Here is a 27256-nt window from a genome sequence, read left to right as displayed (position 1 = left end):
TACCTCTATATTCGGTTGTGTTCAGAAGCATAGCTAAGTATGATGCTATGTACGAAGTCACTCCAGAGTTTGGAAACCAGGCGTGATCCTGGTTATCAGCCATAGTTATTGTTGCTAAAGCTTCTGTAGCTTTTTCTACCTTATATGCATTATCAAATCTGTGCCAGATCTAAGAGCAGAGTGATTCAGTTTAAAGCAAATCTGGCATACCATACCTTTTGCTTTGTTCGTTGTGGTGTTTCTTTTGGCATCTGTAAATTTCTTGTGATTTGTTGAAGCCTTGGCAATGTTTCTTTGATTATCTTGTTGCCCACGGTTATATGGATAAAACTCCCTGCCTTGAGAAGAGAAGTATTGTCTTCATCTTCCTCCATGTTTACCATAGAACGTCTGACTTTGGGCACAAAATGCAGATTGGTGCTAGATTTCTCCTTCATATTGATTGAGTGACTTCAATGTTTCGCGGCTTTGTAGCAATGGTATAACGTTCTTATAAATAGGAATTGGGGGCTTTAGCATTGACGTCACAAACGACCCATATTCAAGAGAATAAAGACCTTTGTATAGTCATTCACCAGTCTTCCAATGGCCTGCAATTCATCACAGGTACTTTTGAAAATCCGTATGTAATCAGCCATAATCATATTCTTCTTTTTGTGTGTCTGCAATTTTTGCAGCAGACAACATTCTCTTTCTTGAGAATCCAAAGCGTATGCCTCCTCGAGTGCCCTCCATACCTGTTCTGATGTTTTCAAACCAACAACGAGCCCTAGGACTTCTTCAGATAGGGTGCCCATGATCCACCCATGCAGGAGTCGGTCTGATTTCTTCCATTGCAAGTAGTCTAGGTTAATCTCTCGTTTATCTCCATTGATAATGTACTAATCAAGAACAGAGACTTCGCTGTTGATAAATCCTTGTAAATCTTGATTCTCGATCAAACCAAGAACCTGGGTCTTCCAGAGAAGGAAATTCAATTGGGAAAGTTTTATGGACACGAAGTTTGCCACATTCAGCATGGACGGGTAGGAGTACTTCTGGTTTGTGACTGCTGCTGCAATGGGAGACGCCATGGATGCTGCTCTCTCGAGCTCTGATACCATAAAGGAAAGAGAGAACTTCTATTTTTCTATTTGTGCTTTTCTGTCGCACTACTTTACAATGAGCACAACTGTGATTTATATACTAAAAACAAAAGAATATTCTTAAAAAGATCTTTTTTGTTATAACAAATAGTTGTTGCTCTGCTCCACCACGAATTCCAGCATTGCTCTGCTCCACTACAAGTTCCAGCATGCCTAGCCACTTCTAATCTTTCACGCAAGGCCTGATATCAAAAATATTTCATAATACATCTAATGTATACTGATTTTCTTTGGAGTGTATTTCAGCTGAGTTAATAAACTCTATGCATTCCAATAGAATTCCATTATTCCATGGATAAAAAATTAGCTTTCTTCTCATCTTTCACCTGCCAACAAATATTGTTTCAAACCCTCTTCCATATTTTCATATGTCCTTCCAAATTAGAGACTCTTTGCTTCCAATCCTGCAAGTCCAAGCACTCATAAGACTAAGATACATTTTGTCTATAGGTGTTTTGCCCATGTATTATCCTCAGTTAATGCCTTATATAAAAAAAAAACAAGATTAGCCACATTCTTATCTTTTAATCTGCAAAAAACCAGCTCCTCCCTCCAAGTGAGGTCTAGCCAAAACCTCCAAAGCAACCAAATGGGACCTATGGCCAACTTCTGAATTATCTCACAAAAACCCAGACATGAGCATCTTTAAATTTTTAACTATGGCATCCGGGCAAATGTCTTAGCAATTTATCATTAGCCTTCATGAAGAACAACACATCATCAACATACGGAATAGAGCCATACCTAGGAACACCTCTTCCTAGAATAGGAATATCATTTTTCCACCTCTTGATCTTAGCTTGGAGGTTCCTTGAAAAATTCTCCATCAAATCAAAAAAAGAAAAGGTAATAAAAGACTGCATTGCTGAAGACCTCTACCACTTTTCATGAGCTCCCCTTGTTTTCCATGAATGACCAATGCATAGGAAGCATTAGCCACACATATCATAATTTTTTCAATCCTTTGGGAGAAAAATACCAAATAGCTCATAGCATGACGTAGAAAGCTCCAATTCACTCAATCATAGGCCTTGGATAAGTCAGCCTTGATGCAAACATTACAGCCCTATTGAATGACAATGCAAACAGCATCTCATGAGCTAACAAGTAGGAGTTATGAATTACCTTACCCCACAAAAAAGTTCCTTGATTGCTAGAGATAATCATCCCTAAAATTTCCTTCTTTCGAATAACCATGATATGGGAAATGAACTTCAATATGTTGTTTTCTAAGGCAATTGACTGTAAATCATTTATACAAGAAAATTTTCCTTCTTCAGAATGAGAATTAAATGACTTTGTCCCACCCTTCTAACGATCTTCCCTTTTAGGAAAAAAATCCTCAATAGAAAGCTCACCAAATCTCCTACTATTTCCCAATGTTTTTGAAAAAATCCATCGGGAAAGCCTTCATGCCCCAAAAAGCTATCCACCTTCGAGCCTATTACAGCCTGTCTGATCTCCTCCTCTGTCACTGGTTTAAGGAGATACTCATTGTCCTTATCAGAAACTAATACGCCAGGCCATACATCTTCAGGCAGGGATCCTTTTGAGTCATCTGTACAGATTTTTTTTTTAATGGTTTTTTCAACTGATTTGAATTTGCATGGTGTCATTAAATGAGCCCTCATCAATTGAAGTTTCAGCAAGCCTTCTCTTCTGAACCATCCTTTTCACCATAGAAAGGAAAAATCTATTATTTCCATCTCTTGTCCAGTTGTTCTTAACCACTACATGTGGGACCTCTGCTTCCAATAGATCTCTTTTTCTTCTAGGGTCTTATTCAGCTCAGATCTGATTTTTTCTTCCTTCTCAAACCATTGGTTTGAACCCTATCATCACAAAAATGAATATCATCCAGCGCTTTCTGCAAACGATCAACTTTTAGATCTATTTTTTCTAAAGCATTCCTGCTCCAACAGCATAGACCCTTTCTTACTTTGTCCAGCTTCGCACATGGCTGCATCATAGGGCATCCCTTGTCTTCAACCTGCCATAATCTAGATATAATATTTTGGCAACTTAGGTGTTTGTCCCAATAAAAGGAACATTTGAACATCTTCTTGCCAAAGTCATGTTGAATCTGTGAAACAGAAAAATCCACCAACGTCGCATGATCAGGAGAGGCTCTAAATCTCACCTTCAACTTCAACGATTCACCAAACATCTCAGCCCAAGTTTTATTGCAGAAGCATCGTTGCTTTTACTCATACCTAGCTCCGCGGATTTACAATGATTCAACCAAGTGAAAGAATCTTTCCCATCAATTAATTCTTCTACACCAACACATTGGATGAAAGAATTGAAGGTCATGCAGCCCTGCAATGTTGGTGCCCTACCAACTTCTCAAAAGATTTTCTGACTGCATTAAAATCCCCCAAGATCAGCGTTGGACTCTGCCTGCCCGTCAACATAGCTGCCAACATAATTCACTGGCCATGTCTGACCCTAAAATCAGTATGCAAATAGACCCCAGTCACATCGATCCTCTTCCCTCTTCTTGTCTTTTCCATGAAGATACAATCCATTCAATAGAAATTAAACTGACAACTCAGAAATTCGAACTCATTTTTCTTCTAGGCACAACTAATCCTTGCCCAATTACCTTCTACTTCCAGTATGAGATTCCATATCAAAATTTTGAAATCGCCTAAAAAAGCTTAACAGACACTCTTCAGTCAGCATCAAATCAAAGAAGAAAATAGTATTAAGATTCTCATGACTAACCAGATTTAGTCAGTCTGTTTGTGCAGCCTTACTAGACAATGCCCTGACATTCCATAATACCCCTTTCATCCCTGATTAGACTAGAGATTAAAAGTTTGTCCCCTAGTGGGTTAGATAACCCTGTGATATTCCCCTCCTCTCCTGCTAGGTTGAATTTCATATTTTTTTCCTCAGGCCAAACATTCACCTCTGAATTTTCTTTGAGAATATAATTAGGATTCTTAGCATTTCCTTTCTTCTTTAACAGACTCAACTCCTTGTTACTGCTTGCTTTAGAATTCTTACTTTTGGAGAATTCTTACTTTCGAAACTCTTATCCTGCACAACATGTACAACCATGTTTGAACTCTGTGTTTGATCCTCTGTGTTCTTATCTGACCGAGTCTGATCCTCACCATAGAAAATCTCCATCCCCACCATTAGGATTCAAGCCCGCATCTGATTCTCCCTCAAAGTCTTATTTCATAGATGATATTCCACCCATCTCCACACCCCTTTTACTTCCTCCTTTTCTCTCTTTGGTTGTTCCCTATCAAGATCAGTTTTTTGCGTGTCTTGATCCTTATTACCAAGCATTGACAACATATTCCCCCTCTGATTGCTTCCTTTAATATGAGACCAACCAGATTTTGATTTACGTCACACCACTTTGACATGGGTCCACTTATCAATTAGTGGAGGAACTGCTGGTGGAAGTACTTCCAAGGAAGCTGCCTGTAACTGAGGGCAAGCCCCTTCACCATGTGAAGAAATCCCACATCTATTACAGAACCTAATTCTTGCCTCGTATTCTTCCAATTGCTCAAGAACACAATCACCATCTACTATGCACACAGAATTAACAGGAGAAAAATTGAGAGGAACTGAGATTCAGATTCGAGCAAATCAATTCCTTGCAATTTATCTAGTTAAATTGTCTTCAGCCACCTAGTGGCTGCCAATCATTTTTTACTATTTTGTCCTCTGCTTCTTAGTCAACTATTAGGAAACCATAGAAACCAACCAGTTTAGGACAATTCCACCATAATTAGGAAGGCTCTAAGCCCAATTTAGCTTGAAAAATAGTTATTTTCAGCTCATGACTCCCCAATTCAGTCTGAATTACCTTAATTGAGCTGAAAAAGTTCTACTTTAGAAAAAATGATCCAATTATGGCTCAACTCTGCCTCCTTATTCCTAATTAAAACATCAAATCAAACTTATTACAGCCAGCTTAATTTGCACTTACTTCCTCTTGAGTAATCGGCACCTAGTATTGGCTTAAAGCTAGTAAAACCATATTAGTATGATTCTCATTTTAGTAAGTGAAACCCTAATTTCATTTCCAACTCAACCTAGTATGATCAACTTAGGTTGTATTTTTCAATTAGTTTCACCAAGTTTAGATTGAGCTTAAATGCTTCAGAAGCAGCTCAATCCACTATTATTGAATCACTAGGCTCATCCATCTTATTCTTTTAGTCACTTGTGTCACTTTTGACAATTCCTTCAGCTTACTAGAAGAAACTCCACCAGAAACCTTTTCAGAGTCCAATTTCCTTAGTTTTCTATACGACTCTATTAGTTTACTATTGTTTTAGTACCACTAAGGCTGCTCAATTTAGAAGATTGAATTTTTTACCACACCAGAAGGAAAGGAAACAAATCTGTGATACACCACACGGCCTAGTTTCCAAGAATAAATATTTCAAATTTTAAAAATGTGTGAAGAGCAAAGTGGTGATTTTACATGGACAGTTTGGAACTTGTTCCAGATGTCATATTTTAGCACTTATTATATGAGAGTTAAGTTTTCTTGAAACATTGAAGTTTTAAAAAAACTGAGCAAGCTCTGCTACCCAACTCAGCTATCTGAACAGGCCTGGCTCATCCAAAATTGGGCTCAAACTTAGGGCATACCCCTGAGGACCCAAAATTAAAACATCTAATTCTACTTTCTTCTAGGTCTGAACCTATTGAACCCAATTTGAGTCAACTGAGCTCAGTTGAACCCAGTTCTAACAAACTAAGCCCATCTGGTAAGAGCTTAGTTCGCTCGTGTTGAACCCAGTCATGGCTAAACCCACTACAACCAGTCTCATTGCACCTACTAGACAATTTGGTCTAAACCTACTGAGCCCAGAGGGACCTAGGTAAGGCACACCTCATTCCATTCAATTTTAGATCTTTTTATCCAAATCTTCAATCTGGACTGTCTATGAAATCTGATTCACAATCCCTCGGGATTTTGGATTTTAATCCAAGTGCATGATTCCAATATAGGACCTATGATCCACAATCTATTAAATCTGAATATTCATTTCAGATCTCAATCTAAATCCAAATTCATATTTCAATATGCTATCTATAATAGAATGCTCTCTAAATTTCAACACTGGATCAAATTTTCAATCCAGACCAGGATATGAGATCCAGCTTCTAGAAAGCATACATGTTCACCAAGAAGGAAAGTCGCAGTTCAAGTTGATGATATGTTAAAAGTGCAAGCTAATGACCCTAGCCTTGGATGATATCCATCTACCACGTGAGGGGCTTACAAAAAGTGTAGAGATAAGTTTTCATTTTTCTGGTAGGCTGGAGTCCATTGTCTCAGTGATGTCATGGTAAGAACAACTATAGTAGAAGGGGCCCAGTCTCCTCCTTTTAACCATGTGAGGAGCTTGCAATAATGGTAGAGGCAAGTTTTCAATTTTTTTTTTCTAGGCTAGTGTCCATTGTTTCAGTGTCTTTGGGGACCCTCCAATTAGGCATTGAGGCCCCATGATTTCCTCTTGGTGGCTTTATGTATCCTTATAATGTTTTTTGTCTCCTGCCATGAATGGCTAGATGCTAACAATGAATGGAAGAGGAGAAGAAAAAGGAAATAACTAATGAAATAGGGTTCTTATTTCAATTTTTCTTGATTAACTCAAGCTAAACAAATGTGAAACTTTGGCGGTGAAATGAAAGTCTTCAAGACTTGCATGTATCTTGGTTTATATGCACATTTATTGGGCATCTCTTTGTAAAACTTTTAGTTGCAGAATGTGTATCTAACCTAATACAGAAAAGTTAGTACCACCTTTTACTTCAATTCATTTACTTGAGTTCATAAATTCAGTGGTTTTCTGATTGCTACTTTTAACATGAAGGCTGACAGTCCGTATTAGAAGTAGAGGTCTATGAGACTCTGCCTACAAGCATGCATAATGTTTGATGAATTTACAACCGCACCTAATATTTGAGAGGTGATGTTTGGTTACTTGGTCAATAAATCATTTCTTGAACTACCACTTTACTTGGGTTACCGAAATCTGACTAGGTAGTAGGTAAGCACAATTACTCGATTAAGCTTATTGCTCAGCTTTCCATTTTGAACTTGTCACTTTTAACGTCCACCCTATTCATGAAACTGCAAATTATTTGCCAATGAACCTTATTTTCATCAATCTCTTTCATCATAGTTCACTACATCTAAAAAAAAAAGCAGTAAAAAAAACAGAAATTTTAAGCAAAAGGCATTAATATATAGTAAAATGAAATTTATAAAGAATTAGGACTTGACTTGTTTAAAAGAAATCAAATACCTATTGCTATCAAATCAGTCCCGTCTTTCTTTTTTTTCTGAAAAAAATCATGATCAACTCATCACTAATATTATCAAATATGTCCGGATGTAAGTAACTACATGCGTCATTCAATTATTAAACTGTCCTTCTATTACCCAAATAAAGTTTCGACATTCTTTTATAGCTGAAAATGCCCTCTCAGGACTTTTTATTGCAACTGGCAAAGTTATGCTAAAGTAAATACATTGAACTTTTAGTCCTTATTACAAGCTCAGCGAGCATAAAACTCCACATTGTTCGGCACATCTAAAAATGAATATAAACACGAAGCAGATACAGAAAAAATGCACAAGTTGATTCAATGGTCGATAAGTGCAATTAACTGCTCTACGATACCCGGGTCGGCAAGCGTGCTGGTGTCACCAAGATCTTCTAGTTGCCTCGATGCTATCTTCCTAAGGATCCTTCTCATTATCTTCCCACTTCGTGTCTTCGGTAAACCTGGAGCCCAATGAATTGCATCCGGAGCAGCGAACGCTCCAATCTGCATCACCAACTCGTTGGTTCAGAAAATGTGTGTATTTTGCGTTCCATGTGCCTTCATTTACGCGCACTTTTTATAGCCCGAAAAAGGTACAGGATGAGCTATGGTATTCAGACATCATCAGTTTCTCCACCCCCCAACTTTTTCTTTTTTCTGAATTTTACGCTAAATATGTTGCACAGTGAAGTTATTCTAATGATTTCACCAATCTTGTTGCCTCGTTGTACCGTCTGAAAATGTTTTGAGGTCATCAAACCCGTCGTAAATGGTGTACTTCATTCGTTTTTTTCCTTTTTTGAGAATAGGCTCAGGTGCAACAACCTATTTGACTCCTGTAAGAATTATTATAAAAAAAGAGGATTGACCGCAGGAAAAAACTGTTGTCCCACGAGGCAACCATTCTAAGGAAATGTTTTAGTTCCTGGTCAGAGGTTTGAATGCGGGAAGAGATGAAACCTGACTGCACTAAGAAAGGGGAAGCCCAGCATGTATGAAAAACCAAACCTGACTTCTGACGGTCATAATTAAGCTTTTCCGTAGCTCTTCGCTATATTGAACACCATCCACTAAGGTAACAAAAGCATAAATTCCCTGGCCTTTGACCTGAAATGCAAGCAAAAAAGAATAAGCCATAGCAAGAAGCGAGACCAGGAATCGTTAACATTGATTCAGTTATGGTTAATACTTCATGCTCAACTCCAACCACGGCAGCTTCTGCGCATTGTGGGTGTGAAACAAGAGCAGATTCTACTTCTGCTGTGCCGATACGATGTCCACTATACAAGAAACCAAAATTCAGTAGGATGCCTGATAAACATCGTGCTAGGATGTCTGGCATTAAGAGATCTTGGCATCACAACAAACAGAAGGCACCAGAATTTACCTCACGTTAATGACATCATCAACCCTACCAGTCAGCCAGTAATAACCATCCTTGTCCCTATCAAACAGTCAGGTAACAAAACTCAGTGACAGCCTTAAAGATTATTCTGATCCACCACCCTTACAGGAAGCAACAGATTTCAGTTCAACATCTCAGTGTGGACAGAATGACGGTGAAAAGAGATCTAAAAATGGTGACCCCACAAGGCGGAAAGGCTTACCTACTACAACCATCACCAGTGAAATAATATCCCTGGAAAGGCTTAAAATAAGTTGTTTCGTATCTTTCATGATCACCATATAGAGTTCTGAAAGCACCAGGCCATGACCTCTTTATGCACAGATAACCATTGCATTCTCCTTCAATTTCATTTCCCTTCTCATCCACTATCACAGGCTGAAACAGCGTGAAACATCCATTTGATAAAGCAAAACAAATAGGGAAAGGTATGCTAGAGACAGTTTCCAGCGTAAAAACCAATCTACCTGTACACCGAAAAATGGAAATGTTGCAGAACCTGGCTTTTGAGGCCATGCACCAGGCAACGGCAATATCTGCAGGCCACCACTGCAAATGTGAAAACTCATTTTTTGTATATTTAAAGTACAAGTAAAAAAAAAAAAAAAAAAAACATTGTACTTCTATTCATATTTCATATATAACATAATATTTATTATGCATTGAGAGAAGTTTCTAATAAGAAAAGCTTAACAGAACTGAAGTTCATAACGTTTTTGTCATTGACATATTTAAATGAATAGTTTAAACATCAGTAATCAACTCCATGGACACCAAAAAAAAATTCTGTGAGATGAAAAAGATACATTTCTTAAATTCACAGAATGCCTTGGGAATTAACTAACGCATGAAACCACATAGAATTTCTGAAGTTTCCTCCCGTTTCTCCTCAAACTCAAAGAAAAAGGCAACTGTAAATTGTTTGACTTCTTAATGTCTACCAGCGACATGAGAGACAATATAGGCATATACCGTGCCATTTCTCAATACAAGATAAACTACAAAAAGAATATTTGAATGAATTTCTTGAACAATATATTAGCACAATCAGTAATAAAATGTCCAATAAAACATTTCTTGGTCACATATGTCCTTAAGTTACCCTCTACAATTATTGCAGCATCCTTGATCATAATGTGAACAATTGAAATTAATGGGAATTCATACTTGCTTTTACATCTAACCATGCATAAAGGATTCGACAGCTAGTTACCATAAAGCCCCCAGTTTCTGTTTGCCACCAGGTATCTGATATTGGGCACCGTGCATCACCAACAACATTGAAAAACCACCTGAAAGGTCAGAGCAAAGTTGCTTTTAGCTAAAACCTTAACATGCATGATTCTGGTTTATATGCAAAGTAAGGTGAATAAGATGATCCCGTTTGAAAGGGAAAAGATGAAAAATTTTACCTCCATGCACTTGGATTAATTGGCTCTCCAACACTTCCAAGAACTCTCAAGGATTTGCGAGAATACTGATTTACAAACTGCACGCAAATACTTGAATGAGTTTGTGTACCAGCAGCCATTCATAACCATATTTACAAATTTAAGGTTTTGATTTGTTCTTCTGTGCATCAACAAAAAAAAAAAAAAAAAGCCAATATGCAAAGATTCAGGTGACTAGGCAACTTGGTGATAGGAATTCAACGATAAACAGCCTATTTTTGAAAAACAAAAATAGACGAATATTAAAAAGGAAACAATGAAACATTTTGAATTATTTGGAAAACCTAATGCAACTTATTTGAAAGAATAAAAAGGAAAATCTTCTGATGTCCTACCTACATGCATGAGAGAAGAGAAAGAAGTGTAGCATTTCAGCCTCCAGAAGTGGATCTTCAGTGCTGAAAACATGAATTCAATTTAGGTATGGAACTATGTATTCTTCTTCATCTCCCAGCATGCAGCATGCATTAGCAATTTGTTAAATATATGCATAGGACCTTTTGTGCTTCTAAACAATCAATGCATTGTTTTGGTATTATTTAATGTGTTATTGTAAACAACCTGTGCATGTAGATATATGCCTTAATTAAACAATCTGTATGCATTTGCATGACCTGCACATTATTGACAGACAAATACTCAAAAGTTTAAAGGATACACATACACCTGGCACCCTGTCCCTTTCATTTTACTCATTCTTACCCTCCTGTTCAAGGTACAGCCACCTCATCAAACTTTATGGTCAACAATCTATGCCTGTAATTGAACAATTGGAGCAGGTATTTGTTTGTCGAGTACCATCTAATGTATAGATTATATTTCGTAATAAACACCTATGTGGCCACGATTGTATGACCAGTTGTATATGACATTTATTATTTGTTCTAAGTGAATTCTAATTTTAGAATCTATTTTAGGAAATGAATTAATTAACTACAAATTTTGTCGATCTGAATCGACAATCTGAATCGACAGACCCATATAGAACAGATGCTATAATTCGAAAGTAGGCTATACTAAATGAATAAAATGCATTCGTCAAGAATTTATACCAGGAGCTCAAAAGCAGAGATGTTGGGGTAAGTCAATGCCAATTCGATGTGCCGTAATTAGAAAGTAATTAGGGGCAATGGAGAACAGAAAGAGAGAGTTCTGGTTCACTGAATGAACGAGGGCCTTTCAAACACGCTTTCATGGGGATGGGATCAAAATGGGGGAAAGGCTCTCAAAAAACCCTCTCGCGTGTATGCTACCAGCTGCTGCTCTCTCCGCTCGGGTGCTGCTGCTTGGTGTCACGAGCAAAACCTTATGCTTTCAAGTGTGTGCTTTGACTCTTAAAGGAATTCGTAAAGGAAGCAATGTCATGTCATTTTGTTAAGCAAAGCCCTAATGCAATTCAAAGCATAGCCCAATGTCATGTCACAAGCAAAGCCCCCAGCGAACGAAGCCCTAATGGTTCGCTTTGCGAGTGCTTCCTATGAAGTATTATTGTAACGCGTCATAGAAAACTCAATCTTCTTGTTTATCAGTATTCTTATGTGCAATCCTTTGTATCATATAATTAAAGGTTGAAAAATATATGAAGAAAGGAAAGGGGTGATGTCCTTGTTCTCATTATAATAAAAGATATTGAAGAACATAATGAATGGCCAGTTCATAATAATATAGTTATGAGAATTGGCCTTTCTCTTTCACACAACGTTGTTGACAAAGCAAGCAGAGCTTTTAAAGGCAATGCAAACCCAAGTATTCATTCAAGGAAGAAGACAGATAAACAAAAAACCATACAAAGGGAAAGAGGAAAAATGGCGAAATAGAAGAAGAAGAGGAAGAAAAAACCAATTCTAAAGAAACGGATGAAGGTGTATCACTCCATTTACACAACTCAGAAGTTGATAATGGACTTGCATCTACTTCTTCACATGAATAGGCTTTCTTATCTATTTATTTTGGCAAATATCATTTTAGATTATTTTATTTTAAAAAAACTTAACAATATTTTGAATATCTATGCCATTTAAACGTTTCTAGCTTGCTTCCTATAATATTATTTTCGTAGGTCGAATAATTGTCACCATGATTTTTCAACAATTGATACATTACATTGTTAAATTCGTAATGCATTTCCTTTATATAACAATAAATTAAAAAGGAAATGACTTACCTGGTTGTATTTGCAAAGTGCATGATGTTAACCAAAGCACATTGAGGTGTTCTTATGAAAATGTATAATTCTTGGTGGAAGGAGGAATTTCAGGTCCCATGTGGTACGTTGTAGGTGTCCTTTTGAGCTTTTGTGGTAACATGTCTTCCACTGCCTTAGGTACGTAAACAAATTGTTGCACTTTCAATGACATTGACTAGGTAATTCCAGACTATCAGGATGAGGATGAAGCTGAACTAGTGCCTAAACACACCACTACGCAGCTATGCTAGATATGATAACCACAATTTCCATGAAGCACACTACTAAAATATCATGAACAAAAACCAAGTGAAGTTGTGTTGAAGATTTATGTTCTGGATAGGTAATGAGCTTGTTTGGGCTTTGGAGAAAACATTTTGACAAGTTATCATTGAATATAATTGTGTTGTGATATTATAAATTGATTGTTGAATTATTTTTACAGAGAAATGACTCGATTTGCTTGTTCATTTAGCACTACAATTTATTAGTTTCTAATTTTCTTTCCTACTACTTAAAGTACTTGATCCTGCCTAGGCTTTAGGCACTACTCAACACCTAGCCTATACCTAACACTTTTAACAACATAACTTGTCAAATGCTTTATCACAGTTGTCTAAATAAAGAGGAGGAATAGTTTATGGACACAAAAAATGTTTTTCATTTAAGAATGAAGAGATTTATACAGGTGTTCCTTTAAGAAGGAATGTTCCCAAAGATAGGGGCACTTCACTTGAGTAAGACATTTATGGCATAAAGCAAGCACCAAAAGCCTTGTTAATACATATAACGTGGACATGATAGAAGATGGTTTCAAGTGTTGTATCTGGTACAACTTTTACTTGTTAGAACTCAAATACAGACATTATTATTTATTATTATATATTGATGACATGTTGATTAGAGGAGATGATTACAAATTAATTAAACATATTAAATCATATTATAGAAAAGAAATTTGAAATGCCAGATTTGGTTCTCTAACATATTTATAAAGCTATGGGAACTAAGTTGAAGGTAAATTGAGTTATTTCAATGATGTCACTCCATACAACACCTGTTGGATCATTGATGTATTTGAGTGTTGCCAAACCAGACATAGCTCATGCAATACCTGTAGCAAGTTAGTCTCCACATGCACTTAAGTGATGCACATGGCGCCATCCTTTGGATCATAACATACATGAAAGGATCAATCACTCCATTTTCATCCTTAAATGTAACTTCTTATGCTAATTCTGATGCAGGAGGTGAGCTAAGTAGCTGTTACTCAAAAATGACTTTGTATACTATTAGGAGTCACTTATTTAATTGAGGAGCAAGAAACAGCAAAAGGTGTTGCCTCATCTATGAAGCTGAATATAGAGCTATGGTGACAACAAAATATTTAGCTTAAGAAACTATTAGGTAAAACAAACACATTTAAAGAAATCTACCAAGTTATGTTGCAACAATAAGAGTGTACCACCTATATTGCTTGCAATCATGCATTTTCTTCTCAATGTTTTTATCAAGTATAGACCTTGACCAAGACTGAGCTAACTATTAGGCTAATATCTAGCTGTATCAGCCCTCTTTTGTATATATTGGGGGGATGACTCCCCTTATAGGTATGATGCATTTCTAAGCATATTTTGATTATCAATAGAGTCTTCTTTTCTTAGCTGTGCACCTTTTTGCATATTCAGAGAAGGGCTTTGTGCCTTAGATATTTGAGATTGCTTGTATAAGCCTTATCCTATAGCTTGTTGAGTGATTCTGTTAACCTACATCTCATTTTTTTGTGGAAACTTTCAGTCATGGTACTGTGTATATATGTGTGTGTGTTATGGTCACGACTCACAAATGTCTATATAAGCATCCTAAAACTCTTTATCCCTTGTTTATCTTAATTTATTTCGTTTTTATTAGTGCCTTGTTTCTTCCTTTAACTTCAGGAATTTTTGTTCTCCCTTATCCATTTTTGCGAGCTCCATCTTGGGCACAAGTATGGTACCCTTGATATAGCCCCAGAACCATTGATCCTGGACGTAGCTTCTAGGTTGCTGACCCACACAAGGATAGTTGGATCCATTAGCTTCAATCCAATTGAAAAATGTCCTTTTTAATCCATGAGATGAACGATTATCACATTTTGAAACTTCAAAAAGCAGACCTCCAATCAAGATTGTTACTGCTTCAATTGTTCTTCACAAGGCTCTACAATCAGGCGCTATGATAGCTGGCTCTGATTTCATATAAAACTTACGCTCTCAGGTAGACACAAGCCACTACATAAGACTTGTATATGCACAATAGAGATCACTCGGTCATTCTAGCACAAGGCCCACACAATCGTTGAAGTACAAAGGGAGTTATCCCTTCAATATATGCAGCAAAAATGGAACTGAGCTGGTCATTAAACTAGCTCCAAACATCCAACAGCTAGAAATCCACTCATTGGAGCTAGCCGATGGTACCTCAGTCTTGGTCAAAGTCTGAATTTCACCAGAACTACAGAGGAAAAACAGAAAAGGGAGAATAAAAAGACAAAAGGAGAAAAGGAAAAAGTTATAGAAATATATACGTACACATATACATATACATACGTATGTGTGTGTGTTATATATATATATATATATATATATATATATATATATATTAACAATGTTAACAATATAATATATGTGTGTGTGTGTGTGTGTGTGTGTGCATTAACAATGTTAACAATAATTGCATACAACAATCTAAAGAGTAGATCAAGCAGTCTCTTGCCTCATCACCCTCCCTCATAAGGGACCGCACTAAAGTTGGGGCAGTGTAGAATATTGTCACCCCATATTTATCAACAATTTCCCAACAACGTCCAGCATTTGGATAATTTGGTGCCTGCAAATAATGTATACTCTGTCAAGAGAAGGAACATAACCTAAACTGGGAAAAGGGAAATAAGCAAGACATTTGAGACCTAGAGTCAGAGATAAAAGAACATCTTCACTATATAATTTATGCAACATCAGTGGAAAAATAGTATGCTAGTCAACAGCATAGTGTGAAAAGAAAAAGAAAAAAACAGAAGACCAGACTGTAAAACCTCAGGAAAACATTGTAGGAAACATGTTGCAATATTCTTAAAAATTGGATAGGTGAAAGTATGCTGGTTCAGCAGAGAAGCACACATCAGCATATGAACTATAACCGATTCTCTCTAGCATAAAGCACCCTTAAAATTTTGCACATTAAATTGAATGTGATCAATGCATAATTGGTACAAAACGTGAATGTGTTACCCCTTCATATACAAGTACAGTTGCCCCATTCAATAAAGGACCATATGTAACATAGCTGTGTCCAGTGATCCATCCACAGTCAGCAGTGCACCTAGAAAGAGGAAAAATGAATAAAGAACCAAGTTGAACATCAAAACACTGCTATGGTATCACTAGAATCATATCAAAATAACAGAGACTTAGCATAGGCCATCATATATTAATGGATAATTCAAAAACACATTCCTAACCGCAGGTAATCATACTTAATATAAAGTTGCAGCTAATGTTTTCATTTCAATATACAAAAGCTAGAAACTAAAAACCACAAGATGCTAGCTGCCCTGTATGTTAAATTGTTAATTACTGTAACATTCAAGAAAACAAAAAGGAAAGTATTAGCTTAGCACAAGGTTTGAATCATAGTTAAACCAATCACTCATACTTTTTTCTTAAACCAGATATGAAAAAACCCTTCATCCTTGGATGGGTACAAAGGCAAACAGCTCCATTAAGAGTTTGTATTTTTGCCATGTGAACAGTTTCTTCAATTGGAATCATGTCAAAAAAAGTCTCTGTAACAAAGAAAAGGTAGGGACAGGCTTGTACGTAATGTACCATATCATATGACAGATTGCATAATGTATGTATGGGGGAAACTCATACAACACATCCCAGAAACTAGCTTTGAATGTGTATCATATGACACATATGACAAAAAATAAAAGGGGTTTATAACACTCTGTTGATGTTGCCATGTTGGGCTCCAAAAGCCTCTCACACCTGACCCCAGCACACTGTGGTTGCATGTGATAGTGCTGGATCTTAGATCTGGGCTGATTTTACATCCTCGAATCTTACATACAATGATCTTAAAACTGTCACTTTTGAAACTGCAGCTCTCTCTCTCTCTCTCTCTCTTTCTCTCTCTCTCTCTCCAGTTGAGGCTTTCACCGGTAGAAACCCTCAGCTGGTATTCTCTCTCTCTTGCCAGCTGGAGATTTCATCGGTTAAAAGTTGAAACCCTCGACTGGCCCCTCTCTCTCTCTTTTCTCAGCCGAGGATTTCACCGGTCGAAACCTTCAACCCGGTCTCCTTCTCTCCAGCTGTGGGAGGTCTCCCACCAATGCTTCCCATGCGGAAGAGAAATCCACACAAAAGATTGGACCACCACCACCCCCTCCTCCCGATTTGGTCTCCATAAATTTCAGCCCTTTTGAGAATTAGAAATCTGTGGATTTGAGATTCACTGCTTGTTAAAAGTGAAAATCTCATGGGGAGATCTGACCTCGGATATGAGATCCGAGGTCATCAAACACACCCGTTAGGAGTTCAGCGTGGGGGAGATATTGCATATTTGACAATAAAAAACACCAATTGGGGTTCAATTTCATGCTTGGGACATCAAATTGCTTGAAGACAGTTTTTCAACTTTTCACCATTAGAGGTATAACATTTTGACTTATAAATTAGATATTTTTTCCAGAAGGTACTAGTTAAACAACTGTGAAACTTACTTTTGATCTCAAGGTTTAAAAATTTGGTCAACTAAGGGGACTCCATGAGTCAGTGCACAACCTGGTTATAGAATGCGAAAGTCAGGAAATGTCAAAACTCATCAGAGTCATGGCATGACCAAGTTGATGAGTTTTTGCTCAGTCGACAAGTTTTGGCTGACTCGCCCAAGTCGCAGGTGAGTTACTCATGTATATAGTGTGTGTGTATTACACAAAATACTATGTAAATGATATAAAAATTGTTTGTATATGTGTCTATACACTCTATCAAACTTCAACTATCACATAAAAGATGGATATTTTATACTTATATTAATGATGTAATTGTAACAAATAATGAATATGTTACTAACTTTTCCATTTTATATATACACATAATTACTATATATATATATATATATATATATATATATATATATATATATGTATGTATATATATATATATATAAGAACAATTGAAATCTGCCGACTGCTAGATGTTGCTGGATGACAAATAATTTAAAAAACGGTCGCTAAAAAGCAGTTGCTAGGGAGTGTTACTGATGGTTTATAGTATAGCGACAGTTTATGGTGGTTTTAGCAATATCCTTTTCAGCTACAGTTTTTAAATGTTTTGCCATCCTCTACATTTGGCAACATGCAGATTTCAATTCTCCTTTATACATACAATTATACATACATACATACATACATATCTATATCTACGTATGTAGAGATATATATAAGTATGGCTATGGGCTCAAGGTTTGAGTGTGGTGCCATCTGAGTATACAATACTTTTCTTGCTTAAAATTGACCCTCAGAAAAGTTAAAACAAAGAGAAGAGGGGACCATTCCCTCCCTTCTCGTCTCTCCCCCCCCCCCCCCCTTCCCTCCCTCTCACTCTCTCCCTTCTCCTCCTTTTTCATCTTCTTTTGTCTCCTTTTGTTGCCACAAGCATGCATGCATGTGTGTAAGAGAGATAAAGAGAGCAAAAGAGAGAGAGAGAGAGATTTGTAGAAAGTTAGAAACACTGCAGAAGTTCATGCTTTTTTTCTCAATTTTTTACATCTGAATTTTGGAGGCGCCATGGCCCTTGACCAAGTTATTTGACCAACCGGTCTGCTGACTGCCCCCAACTTGTTGATCACATCTGCACCCTTGCTACATGAGCGCAGCTGTGGTACCTTTATTGGTGTGTCCATGTTTCTTACATTCCCTCTTCGGTTAGTCTAAGGAATTTGTTATTAGGGGGGTTTGATTTTTAGAATATTTACTTAAAGTTTTACTCTTAGAGTAATATAGTAGGGATTTTGTCCTTATAGTCATCAGTAGAGGCACTTTAATTGCTATATTTCTTTAAACTGGTGTCTCCTGTTTGTTGCTATTTCCTTTTGTAACTTATATTTATGGAATTCATGCTTTTCGTAGGAAACATTCTTTTTGTTTTGCCCTTGTTTTTTGTAAATTTTTCTTATGTTGTTAAGGTCTCGCCTAAGCCTTGCCTAGGCATGGACTAACATGAGTCCACACCCTTCGCCTAAGTGGTGACTTAGGTAACAGGATATGTGTTGGCACCTAAATTCGCCTAGGCTGGCCTAGGCTCCAACACGCCTAGTCCATTGGGACGTGAAAAGTCACATTCCCTTTCAACTAAGGTTTCTTAATTGAGTATATATTGCTATGTACGTTATGTCGCATTGATTACGTATTTTTATGTATTGTTATGTTGATTATGTTGTGATATGTATACTTTTTTATATGTATATACTGTTAGTCACTTAATCTGTTATACAGTATCGGGATACCTCATGCATGTTATATGTATACATTAGTATGGTTATGTCTTTCCTTAAGTACAAATGGATTAAAGCCTTCTTGTGGATTTGTGTTCCTTCTTCTAGAGATTAGATCTAGTTTTTTTTTTTTTTAACAATTAAATTTTGATTGTTTAAGTTGATTATGCTTGTTATATTACTACTCTCCATATTTCAAACATTAGTAATAGTTAATTAAAATAACTTGACATATTAACGTAACTAAAAAAAAATTGTCGCCTTTTTTGCCTAGGCCTCGCCAACGTCTGCCTAGGCGCTCGCCGCTGCCTGGCGCCTTGACAACATAGAATTTTTCATGATTTTTTGTAATTTTTCATGATTTTCGGATGTTAAAAGTGTACTTTTTTATGTTACATTGCTTACTAAATTTGGCCCCGACAAGTATAGGTTAAGTTACACTCTTTGAAACACTGTATGCAGGGTACCTGTATTTCTACTTCTAAAGATAAGTGACAGGTAGGTTGATCGAGTTATATGAGGCATTAACTTGCACAAGGAAAAATATTTCTGCAGAATAATCTATTTTCATGATTATGGCTGTTGAGCAAAGATGCTAAGAATCTAGGATAGTAAATGCACATGGATGTATACACAAGTTATTGCTGACTTACCAGTATATATCTGTTGGCTTGTAGTCAAATGCATACTTAAATGTTGCTGCTGTATATATCATATACCCTCCAGTTGTATGTAGAACACCCTTCAATAGGAACAAAAGAATTAGCATATAACTGCAGAACCAAAAAGGAACAACTGACGTTTGGAAGGACAGGGTTCACCTTTGGCTTTCCAGTGCTTCCACTGGTATATAACAGAAAGAGTGGATCTTCTGCATCAACCCACTCGACAGCACATTCAGTTGAGTACTGTGGGATCGTATCCTGAAGGACAGCCATTTTAAAGAGTTTTCTCAACAAAATATCAAGAGTACAGCAACTAGATATTTTGGAATTCAATTATAAAGAATAAAGTGAAGAAAAGAAAAAAGAGAACACAAAATAAAAACTTTGCAAGCCAAAGGACTCGTCCTTTACATATAGGCCTTTCATTATCAAGAAGCATACAGTAGCTAAGTCACAGTGTGCCAACTATGGTGGCGCACCCCCACCGATGCAGGTGCGGGTGCAGTGTCAAAAAATGTTTTGGCCGAGTTTTCATTGACATATCGATTCAAGGTAACCTTGAAGAAAAAAAAGTTTAAAAATATAGACAAATAAAATTACTTATATAACAAATAACATATATATATATATATATATATATATATATATATATATATATATATATATATATATGCTATCGCCGCACCTGCACCCTTTTTTTTTTTGGAACTTACCGCATCTCACACTGGCACCAGCACCCACACCCCACACCCATGTGATGTGACAGTATAGTAGCTTGTTCCACACTTTGGTGGATAAAAGACTATAAAGGGAGAGCACCAAATGTGATGCAAAGAAAATCCAAATATTTAACCATAGGTGTCAAATAAAGAGGCAAGAGTGGTGGCGCACTTGATATTGCATCTATTGGCGGTTGGTGGACGGTGGACCATAAAGCATGCAATCACTTATCTTTGAAGCATTGTGACAAATTTCACTGTCTTTTTCAACATATAGTATTAAAAATAGGAAAATAACATCAAACAAAAGAAAAATGAGGAAAATACAATATTTTGAAAGCATCTCTAAAATGAAATTATCACATCATTATCACGATATTTTGACATTCTACCAAAAAAAGATATTCTTTTTGAGTTTCCTCTAACATTTTAATAGCTAAATTGTATTTTTTCATTGTTTTCACTTTTCATTGCTTTTAAAGAAAACTAATAGAAAACCTGAATTCTAATAACTTTTGTTATTTTTTACATTTTAAATTTTTTGAATTCCCATGATTTTCCTGGGACTTTCTCAAGAAATACAAATTTTCTAATTAATACCCAAGGAAAATGTTGCTAATAAAATCCTGAGAACAATATGAAGTAAGATTGCTATAGGCTTAGAGGTCACATAACCTAGAGTAGCCAAAGGCTCAGACATGGGAAAATATTTTGAAACATTCCTCTCTAAGCTGACATAACCCTGGCTTCAAAATTCAACATGAACCCGTGGACTGGGAGAGGTTACTTTTAACTATGTGACACAGGCAAGCCTAACAGGCAAACCTGTTTTGGCAATGACACCAGAGTTGATGTTTTAGGATACAGATGCAGACATGGATGCAGTCTTGGAGACAGTGAAATTCTGTCCAGTGTGATCAACACACTCTATGCCCTTTTCCCAACTTTAATTGTGACCAAGTCTGATTATGTCTTTCTTAAACAGGCATTATTTACAATTCATTCAATTTGTTTAATTGCATTAGCATCTTCTCTTCAAAGTCTTTTAATTATAAATATCTTCAGGGTGTATTGCTTATCGACCAAGTCCTGTCATAAACATGCATGAATGTACTTGCACATGTGCACACACATATACACAAACATATAGCTGCATCCCTGCAGCTAAGTTTTCCGAAAGTGTTATGTGCCTTATGTCACATAGGTGCGAGGTGCGGATGTAGGTGCGGGTGCTGGTGCGGCACATCCCCAAAAATTTAGGTGCGGTGGTGTGACGAAAATATTTATTTGTTATTATTAATTTATTATTATAATATATATAGATTGTTATTATTAATTTATTATAATATATATATATATATACACACATACACATATAAGAATTAAGAAATTTAGAGTATACACTATAGTCTATACACTCTACACTACACACTTTATGGATAAATTATATATGAATATTATGTATTAGATACTTCTAACTTATAAGGTATAATGTATTGTGTATATGAATGTAACACATTAAGCATTAACATGCTTACAAAGTATAAACATTAAACAAGTAAACAACAAACAACAAAATCAGGACAGAACATAAAAATGGAAAAAAAAATGCTAAACTCTCTTTTAAACGTTAAAATTTTTTAAATAAAAAATATCAAAAAAGGACAAAAACAGGCTTGACGTGGTTTGACCGCACCCGACTCGAATCAAACGCAAGTCGGGTGCGTGTCCAAAATGGACGAAAATGATCGGGTGCGGTCAGCCACACCCGACTCTTGTTGACTCGAGTCGGGTGCGAATCCGAGACGCACCCGCACCTGAGTCGTGTCGACACGGGTGCGACAGTCTTTTTGCAGCGTCCATGTGACTTAGTATGTGCCATGCCAATGTGATGTACGGCCAAGCAACATGCACTCAAACACCTGCGCGTATGTGTGTATCTGGCCATATCTAGAGAGTAAGAGCCTAATTGATGGGCCCTTACCTGCCCATTTGGCCGTTAGCCATCCTAAACTAGGTGTATGCCTGAAGGCATATAAACATATACAGAATAGGACACCCTGCTCACTTTAAGGAAGTTATTTCCATATAGATATTTGGCACTTAGTGGCCCATGACACACTTGATACCATCCTACATCATGTGAGCACATGAAGTTTTATGTCTCTTCTCAAGTACAGGTTCTTTTTTTTTTCTACTTTAAAAGAATCCCTCAAATTGTTTCCAGAATGTTGAACTAGTGACTAGAAGTTGCGGAGCTTTTGAAATTTTTGATTTAGAAATTTATAGGGGATTACAAATGAAAAGGCACACACTTAATTGACCGTCTGAACTCATTCACACTTTTAACTCCACATAAACAGCCCGCTAGCTGGAAAGGGAGAGAGAGAGGGAGAGGGAGGGAGTATTTGAACTTGAATAACCTGCCACCACATATCTCTTTCCTCTTGCCATTTGGTTGCTTCTCTCTTCAATGCAGATTTATTCTCATATACCAAGCAAACATCTAGCAATGAACATCAAATTAGTTAACTCTTAATTTTAACACATAAACTGACAAAAAATAATGAAACAACAAAAAAATGGTCACCAGAAGATGCAAAGTTGCAAACTATAATCACACTTGTCCAATCAAAAGTTCATCAGATTACTAGTTCAGTCATGATTTCTCCACCTATAACTTTCTTCCTACATATCAACTGAGAAACTGAACAAAGGGAATAAAAAAAATAAGAGAAACAAAAAAAAAGAAGAAAAATCAGACAAAAGAATTTTGGATGATTTAGAGTTCAAAGTTGAAAAGACTTTTGCATAGAATTTTCCTCAAAGGTTCGGTTCATCAATTGGTGAGGCAATGAAAAAATTGATCCATACATTGAAAAGGCTGAAAGGAGGAGAGGAAGAAAAAAAAGCCCTAAACAAGAATGGTAACTGCAGTTGCATTAAGTGCTGATTGACATTCAAAATACTATGCCAATAGAAACACAAACTGACTGTAAAAGCATATCTTACTTGAGTTCACAAACAAAATGAAAAAGGAGATTTGAATTTAGAGAGCAGATGAAAGATGAGCAAGACCAGCAGGGAACTTTTACCATAACTGCTTCCAAAATGATCAGACCATCAAATGCTGAATTATGCAGTTGACCTACCTATGGATGCACCACTTTTTGTTGATTCAGCAAGAGCAGAATCTACTATATCTTTCAAATATATAGTTTTAGGGCCACGCCGTACAGCATTACAGGTTATCACAACTTTAGGTTTGCAGTCGATTATCCTTTGGGCAAGAGATTCTGCAGAAAATCCAGCAAATACAACCTACAGAAAACCAACAGTTGCCAGCTTAAATTCCTTAAAAAAGTCAAGTATAAACATCATCCCTCTATGTGTCAGTGTATTTGTTAGATATCCAGAGATGGGTTATAAGATTTCTTATCTAATTCAAATCGTAAACAAGTGCAATGGCTACTTCTTATAATGTAAAGGTGAATGTGAACAGATTCAGTGGACCTGGATTTGAACCCAACAAAGCTTGAATCATTTATGCTCAAGATTGATTACGGAACCTCTCATGTAAATTAAAAAATCAAGATGCAGATCCAGCAAGCCATGAGGAAATCCAACATCACAATCTTAATCCTTTGGAAAGTCTCATCTTTCTAATTGCGAAATAGATCTGACCTCTGGTCCTACCATCTGATGCTCAATTTTCCAAGTTGTTGCACATATGGCAAGACCTTGTCTGTTAACTTAGCAGACCAAGCTGACAGGCAGGTCCATGGTGCAAGGTAGAAGGATAAGATGATTAAATATCAAAGTAGACAAGAAAAATAATTTGGCACATACAGAGTGAACAGCTCCAATTCGAGCACATGCAAGCATTGCTGCTGGAAGCTCCATAAGCATAGGCAAATAAATTACAACTGCATCTCCCTTTTGAACTCCAACATCTTTCAAGAAGTTTGACAACTGTTGACACAAGAAACAAAAGCACATCAGACCAGTCGAGACAAAAACTAGTGCAGTGTACAAAACATTAGGTGAACCATGTGCTGGTCTTAGTTACAAAGAAAAACACACAGAAGGCAAGTGTTATCTAGTTAAAAAACTCTGTTGCAGATGAATAGCAGACCAATCTACCTGGCAAACGTTCTGCAGTAGTTCATTGTATGTCATTTTCCCATCTTCACCAGGTTCATTGCCTTCCCAGTATAATGCAATTTTGTCACCGTTTCCAGATTCAATCTGCCGATCCAGAGCATTGTAGCATATGTTTGTCTTACCTCCTTTGAACCACTGTTGGAGAGATGCCAAAGCAATTTTGTTATCTTTCAGTTGATATTGAGCGATTAAAATGTCTTGCCTTACAAACTTACGTTTAAGTCCTCAAATATAGCCCAAAGTGGTGCAACAATTTTGTAGTAAATAATTTGATTTCCATATATGTTTCTTCATGAATCATGAAAAAGCAGGCAAGATGCATAAGTGCATTTGTGCAAAAGCATGTCAGTTTCGGCTCACTCACAGATCACACATGGCTCAAATGAAGACCTATATCATAGAAACGAGCAATCTCATGAAATTTTAGCACTTCCATATCTAGACACATGGTTCAGTAGGAAATCTGCAGTAGAAATAGAAGATCTGCTAGTTCATTCAAAATTGACTCTCTTGTTTGGCCTTTCACTCTATTAAAGGGAGAGGGAACCTAGGTATAAATTCAGAGTCATCAGTTAATGAAGAATCAAATTGTGCCATTGTATAGTGGAAAGACGTTTCAGGTGCCATCAAACAGAACCCCGTATGGACTAATGAGTGATATGACATTTTTTGTTTTCCCCTTAGCCGTTTTGCTAACCTCCAGCTCAGCATATACTTTCATCTTATGAGAAAGCTTTGCTTAACTTCTCATTTCAAGATATTTGTTCAGAAAATAAGATAAACTCTTCCAATAAACTTCAACTAAAACAATGAATGCCAAGATGCATGTATTGCACTTCCGGGAAAACATAACAAATTTGACTCACTCGTAGCTGACACATGGTTCAAATGAAAATCTACAATGGAAACAGACAATCTCTCACAATCCTGGCTCATCCTTATCTGGATACATGGTTCAGTTTGATGTCTGCAGTAGAAATAGATGATCGGTAGTTCATTGAAAAAATGTCTTCCTTTTTTTGGCATTCCTACTCTAAAAGAGGAAGAGGGGACATGGTTATAAATTGAGCGTCATCAGTCATTAAGGAATAAATTGAGTGCCATCTTTCCTTTATGGTCACGAACCAAAATCAAACTTCCGTTAAACCATGAATCTCTGAAACACTTTAAGAAATTTAGACCATGAGCGAAAGCAGGACAAGAAAGGCGATACTATACAAGAAAAGAAAAGAGCATGAGACTAGATCTCATCCAGCGAAAAGTAATGAAGTATGAACAAGCAGAGCAAGGCTGATTTGACTTTACCTCGATGCTCACTCTGCCTTTCCGCACATCCAAATTCTCCGAGAACACCTCCATCCCCCACCTTTCTTTCCAGTAGAACTCCGACGCCATCTCCGACCAGAAGCCAGAAGGGTCCTCGATCGACCTCGCGTACATTCTCATGTACTAAACCCCCGGAACATAAACGAGAAAAGAGTAAAGGAGTGATTCACGAACGTAATTTGCCGGGAAGAGCAGAAAAACACAGACGGAAAAGAGTGAGAGCGGCGTAAAACGTGGAAGTCAGCCGGATTACCTGCTCGGGGGACGAGACGAGTGCCTGCTTGGTAAAATCGGGGCTAGGGAAGACAAGGTCATCCTCCTCGGAGGCGAGCGACTCGCCGAGGATGACCGCGTTGAGGCGGGAGATCGTGCCGGCGCCGGACGGCAATACCGACATGGACTCGACATGTCGCAGGTGGTGCTCGGAGAAAATGCGAGCCCTCTTGCCGTTCGAATTGCCACTAGCCATGGGCGATCTCAGTGTCCGGGCAGAAGCAGTAGCGGGGGAAGAAGGGAAGGGAGTGACGGAACGGGGGTTGGCGGAACCGTTAGTGGGCGGAGTCGGGAAACCGGGGACCCCCCCTCGTATTAATAGGCGGAACTGGAAGGCGGAGAGGCCCATGTGGGAAAGGGGCGGAGGCCGGGACGTGGTTTTCGAGAATCAACGGACCGGTGGCGGGTCGGCCAGCCAATGGCAGCCCTGTCTCCGGTCACTGTACTTTGTTTATTGCGGTGGCCTCCCTCGCTGGCTGCTCCCCACAAAATTGGGAAGCTACAGCCTTGTTCTTTTTCTGTCTCCGGATTTGTTTTCCATAAATTTGTGCCTTCTTTTTCTAAATTTCTCTGTTAACATCCTGTTCCGTTGACTTGCGATAGGATGCTTTTCTTTTCTAAACTAGCAGCGGTTTTCCCGGGATAATCTTTGCGAGACAAATATTTACGATAACGCTTAACGATTACAAAATCGCCCCTGGACTTGACTTTGGTTGCCTTTTCTTTTAATTTCTTTCCTGTCGCGCGCAAGGGATAAGGTGGAGGAGGCCATGATGAAGGTCCAGGAGGAGAAAAAGTCGTCCCCGTCCTTTGTTTGCTTAGTTTTCGACCTGACTCGGCCAACGAGGCAGGAACGGACGCTTTTCTGTTCGTGTCCTTTTTCCTTTTCTAACCTTCTCTTGCCTTGTTGGCAAAACGTATCACGTTGCTGTCGATATGGCAATGTACCATTTGCTCATCAATGCGCCATACCGGCCTATTATTTATTTCTCGTCAAACCGTATCATCTCAGGTTAAAAAATACCTTAAAATAATAATATAAATATAAAAAACTTATGTTGACCTCTT

The 27256-nt window shown here is 37.4% G+C and overlaps 1 protein-coding gene across 1 annotated transcript; it reads right to left on the bottom strand.

Moving 5' to 3' along the window:
* Positions 1 to 7646: 7646 nt before the first annotated feature.
* LOC116247276 (acetyl-coenzyme A synthetase, chloroplastic/glyoxysomal-like) lies at positions 7647 to 26718 on the bottom strand. The gene is made up of 18 exons (XM_031619343.2): positions 26169 to 26718; positions 25895 to 26038; positions 24569 to 24724; positions 24275 to 24397; positions 23578 to 23746; positions 22849 to 22931; positions 19863 to 19964; positions 19695 to 19783; positions 15771 to 15861; positions 15256 to 15369; positions 10278 to 10354; positions 10079 to 10157; positions 9333 to 9401; positions 9068 to 9243; positions 8848 to 8904; positions 8650 to 8740; positions 8469 to 8567; positions 7647 to 7964 (listed from the first exon to the last, which is right to left on the bottom strand). Exons 1-18 carry the CDS (start codon positions 26535 to 26537, stop codon positions 7779 to 7781), a joined length of 2274 nt encoding a protein of 757 aa, XP_031475203.1. The 5' UTR covers positions 26538 to 26718; the 3' UTR covers positions 7647 to 7778.
* Positions 26719 to 27256: the final 538 nt, after the last annotated feature.

The sequence above is a fragment of the Nymphaea colorata genome, chromosome 2, assembly GCF_008831285.2.
Source record: "Nymphaea colorata isolate Beijing-Zhang1983 chromosome 2, ASM883128v2, whole genome shotgun sequence".
Lineage (NCBI taxonomy): Eukaryota > Viridiplantae > Streptophyta > Magnoliopsida > Nymphaeales > Nymphaeaceae > Nymphaea > Nymphaea colorata.
The sequence above is the reverse complement of the archived record's forward strand: the minus strand, read 5'-3'. Positions and strand labels throughout refer to the sequence as shown.

What these genes read in the sequence shown, in the direction of transcription:
- LOC116247276 (XM_031619343.2), bottom strand. Translation starts at nt 26,537, where the DNA reads ATGGGCCTCTCCGCCTTCCAGTTCCGCCTATTAATACGAGGGGGGGTC. An exon ending in AAGGCAGAGTGAGCATCGAG is followed by an intron (nt 24,725 to 25,894) that starts GTAAAGTCAAAT and finishes TCTCTCCAACAG; the next exon opens with TGGTTCAAAGGAGGTAAGAC. An exon ending in GATGATGTCATTAACGTGAG is followed by an intron (nt 8,741 to 8,847) that starts GTAAATTCTGGT and finishes TTTCTTGTATAG; the next exon opens with TGGACATCGTATCGGCACAG.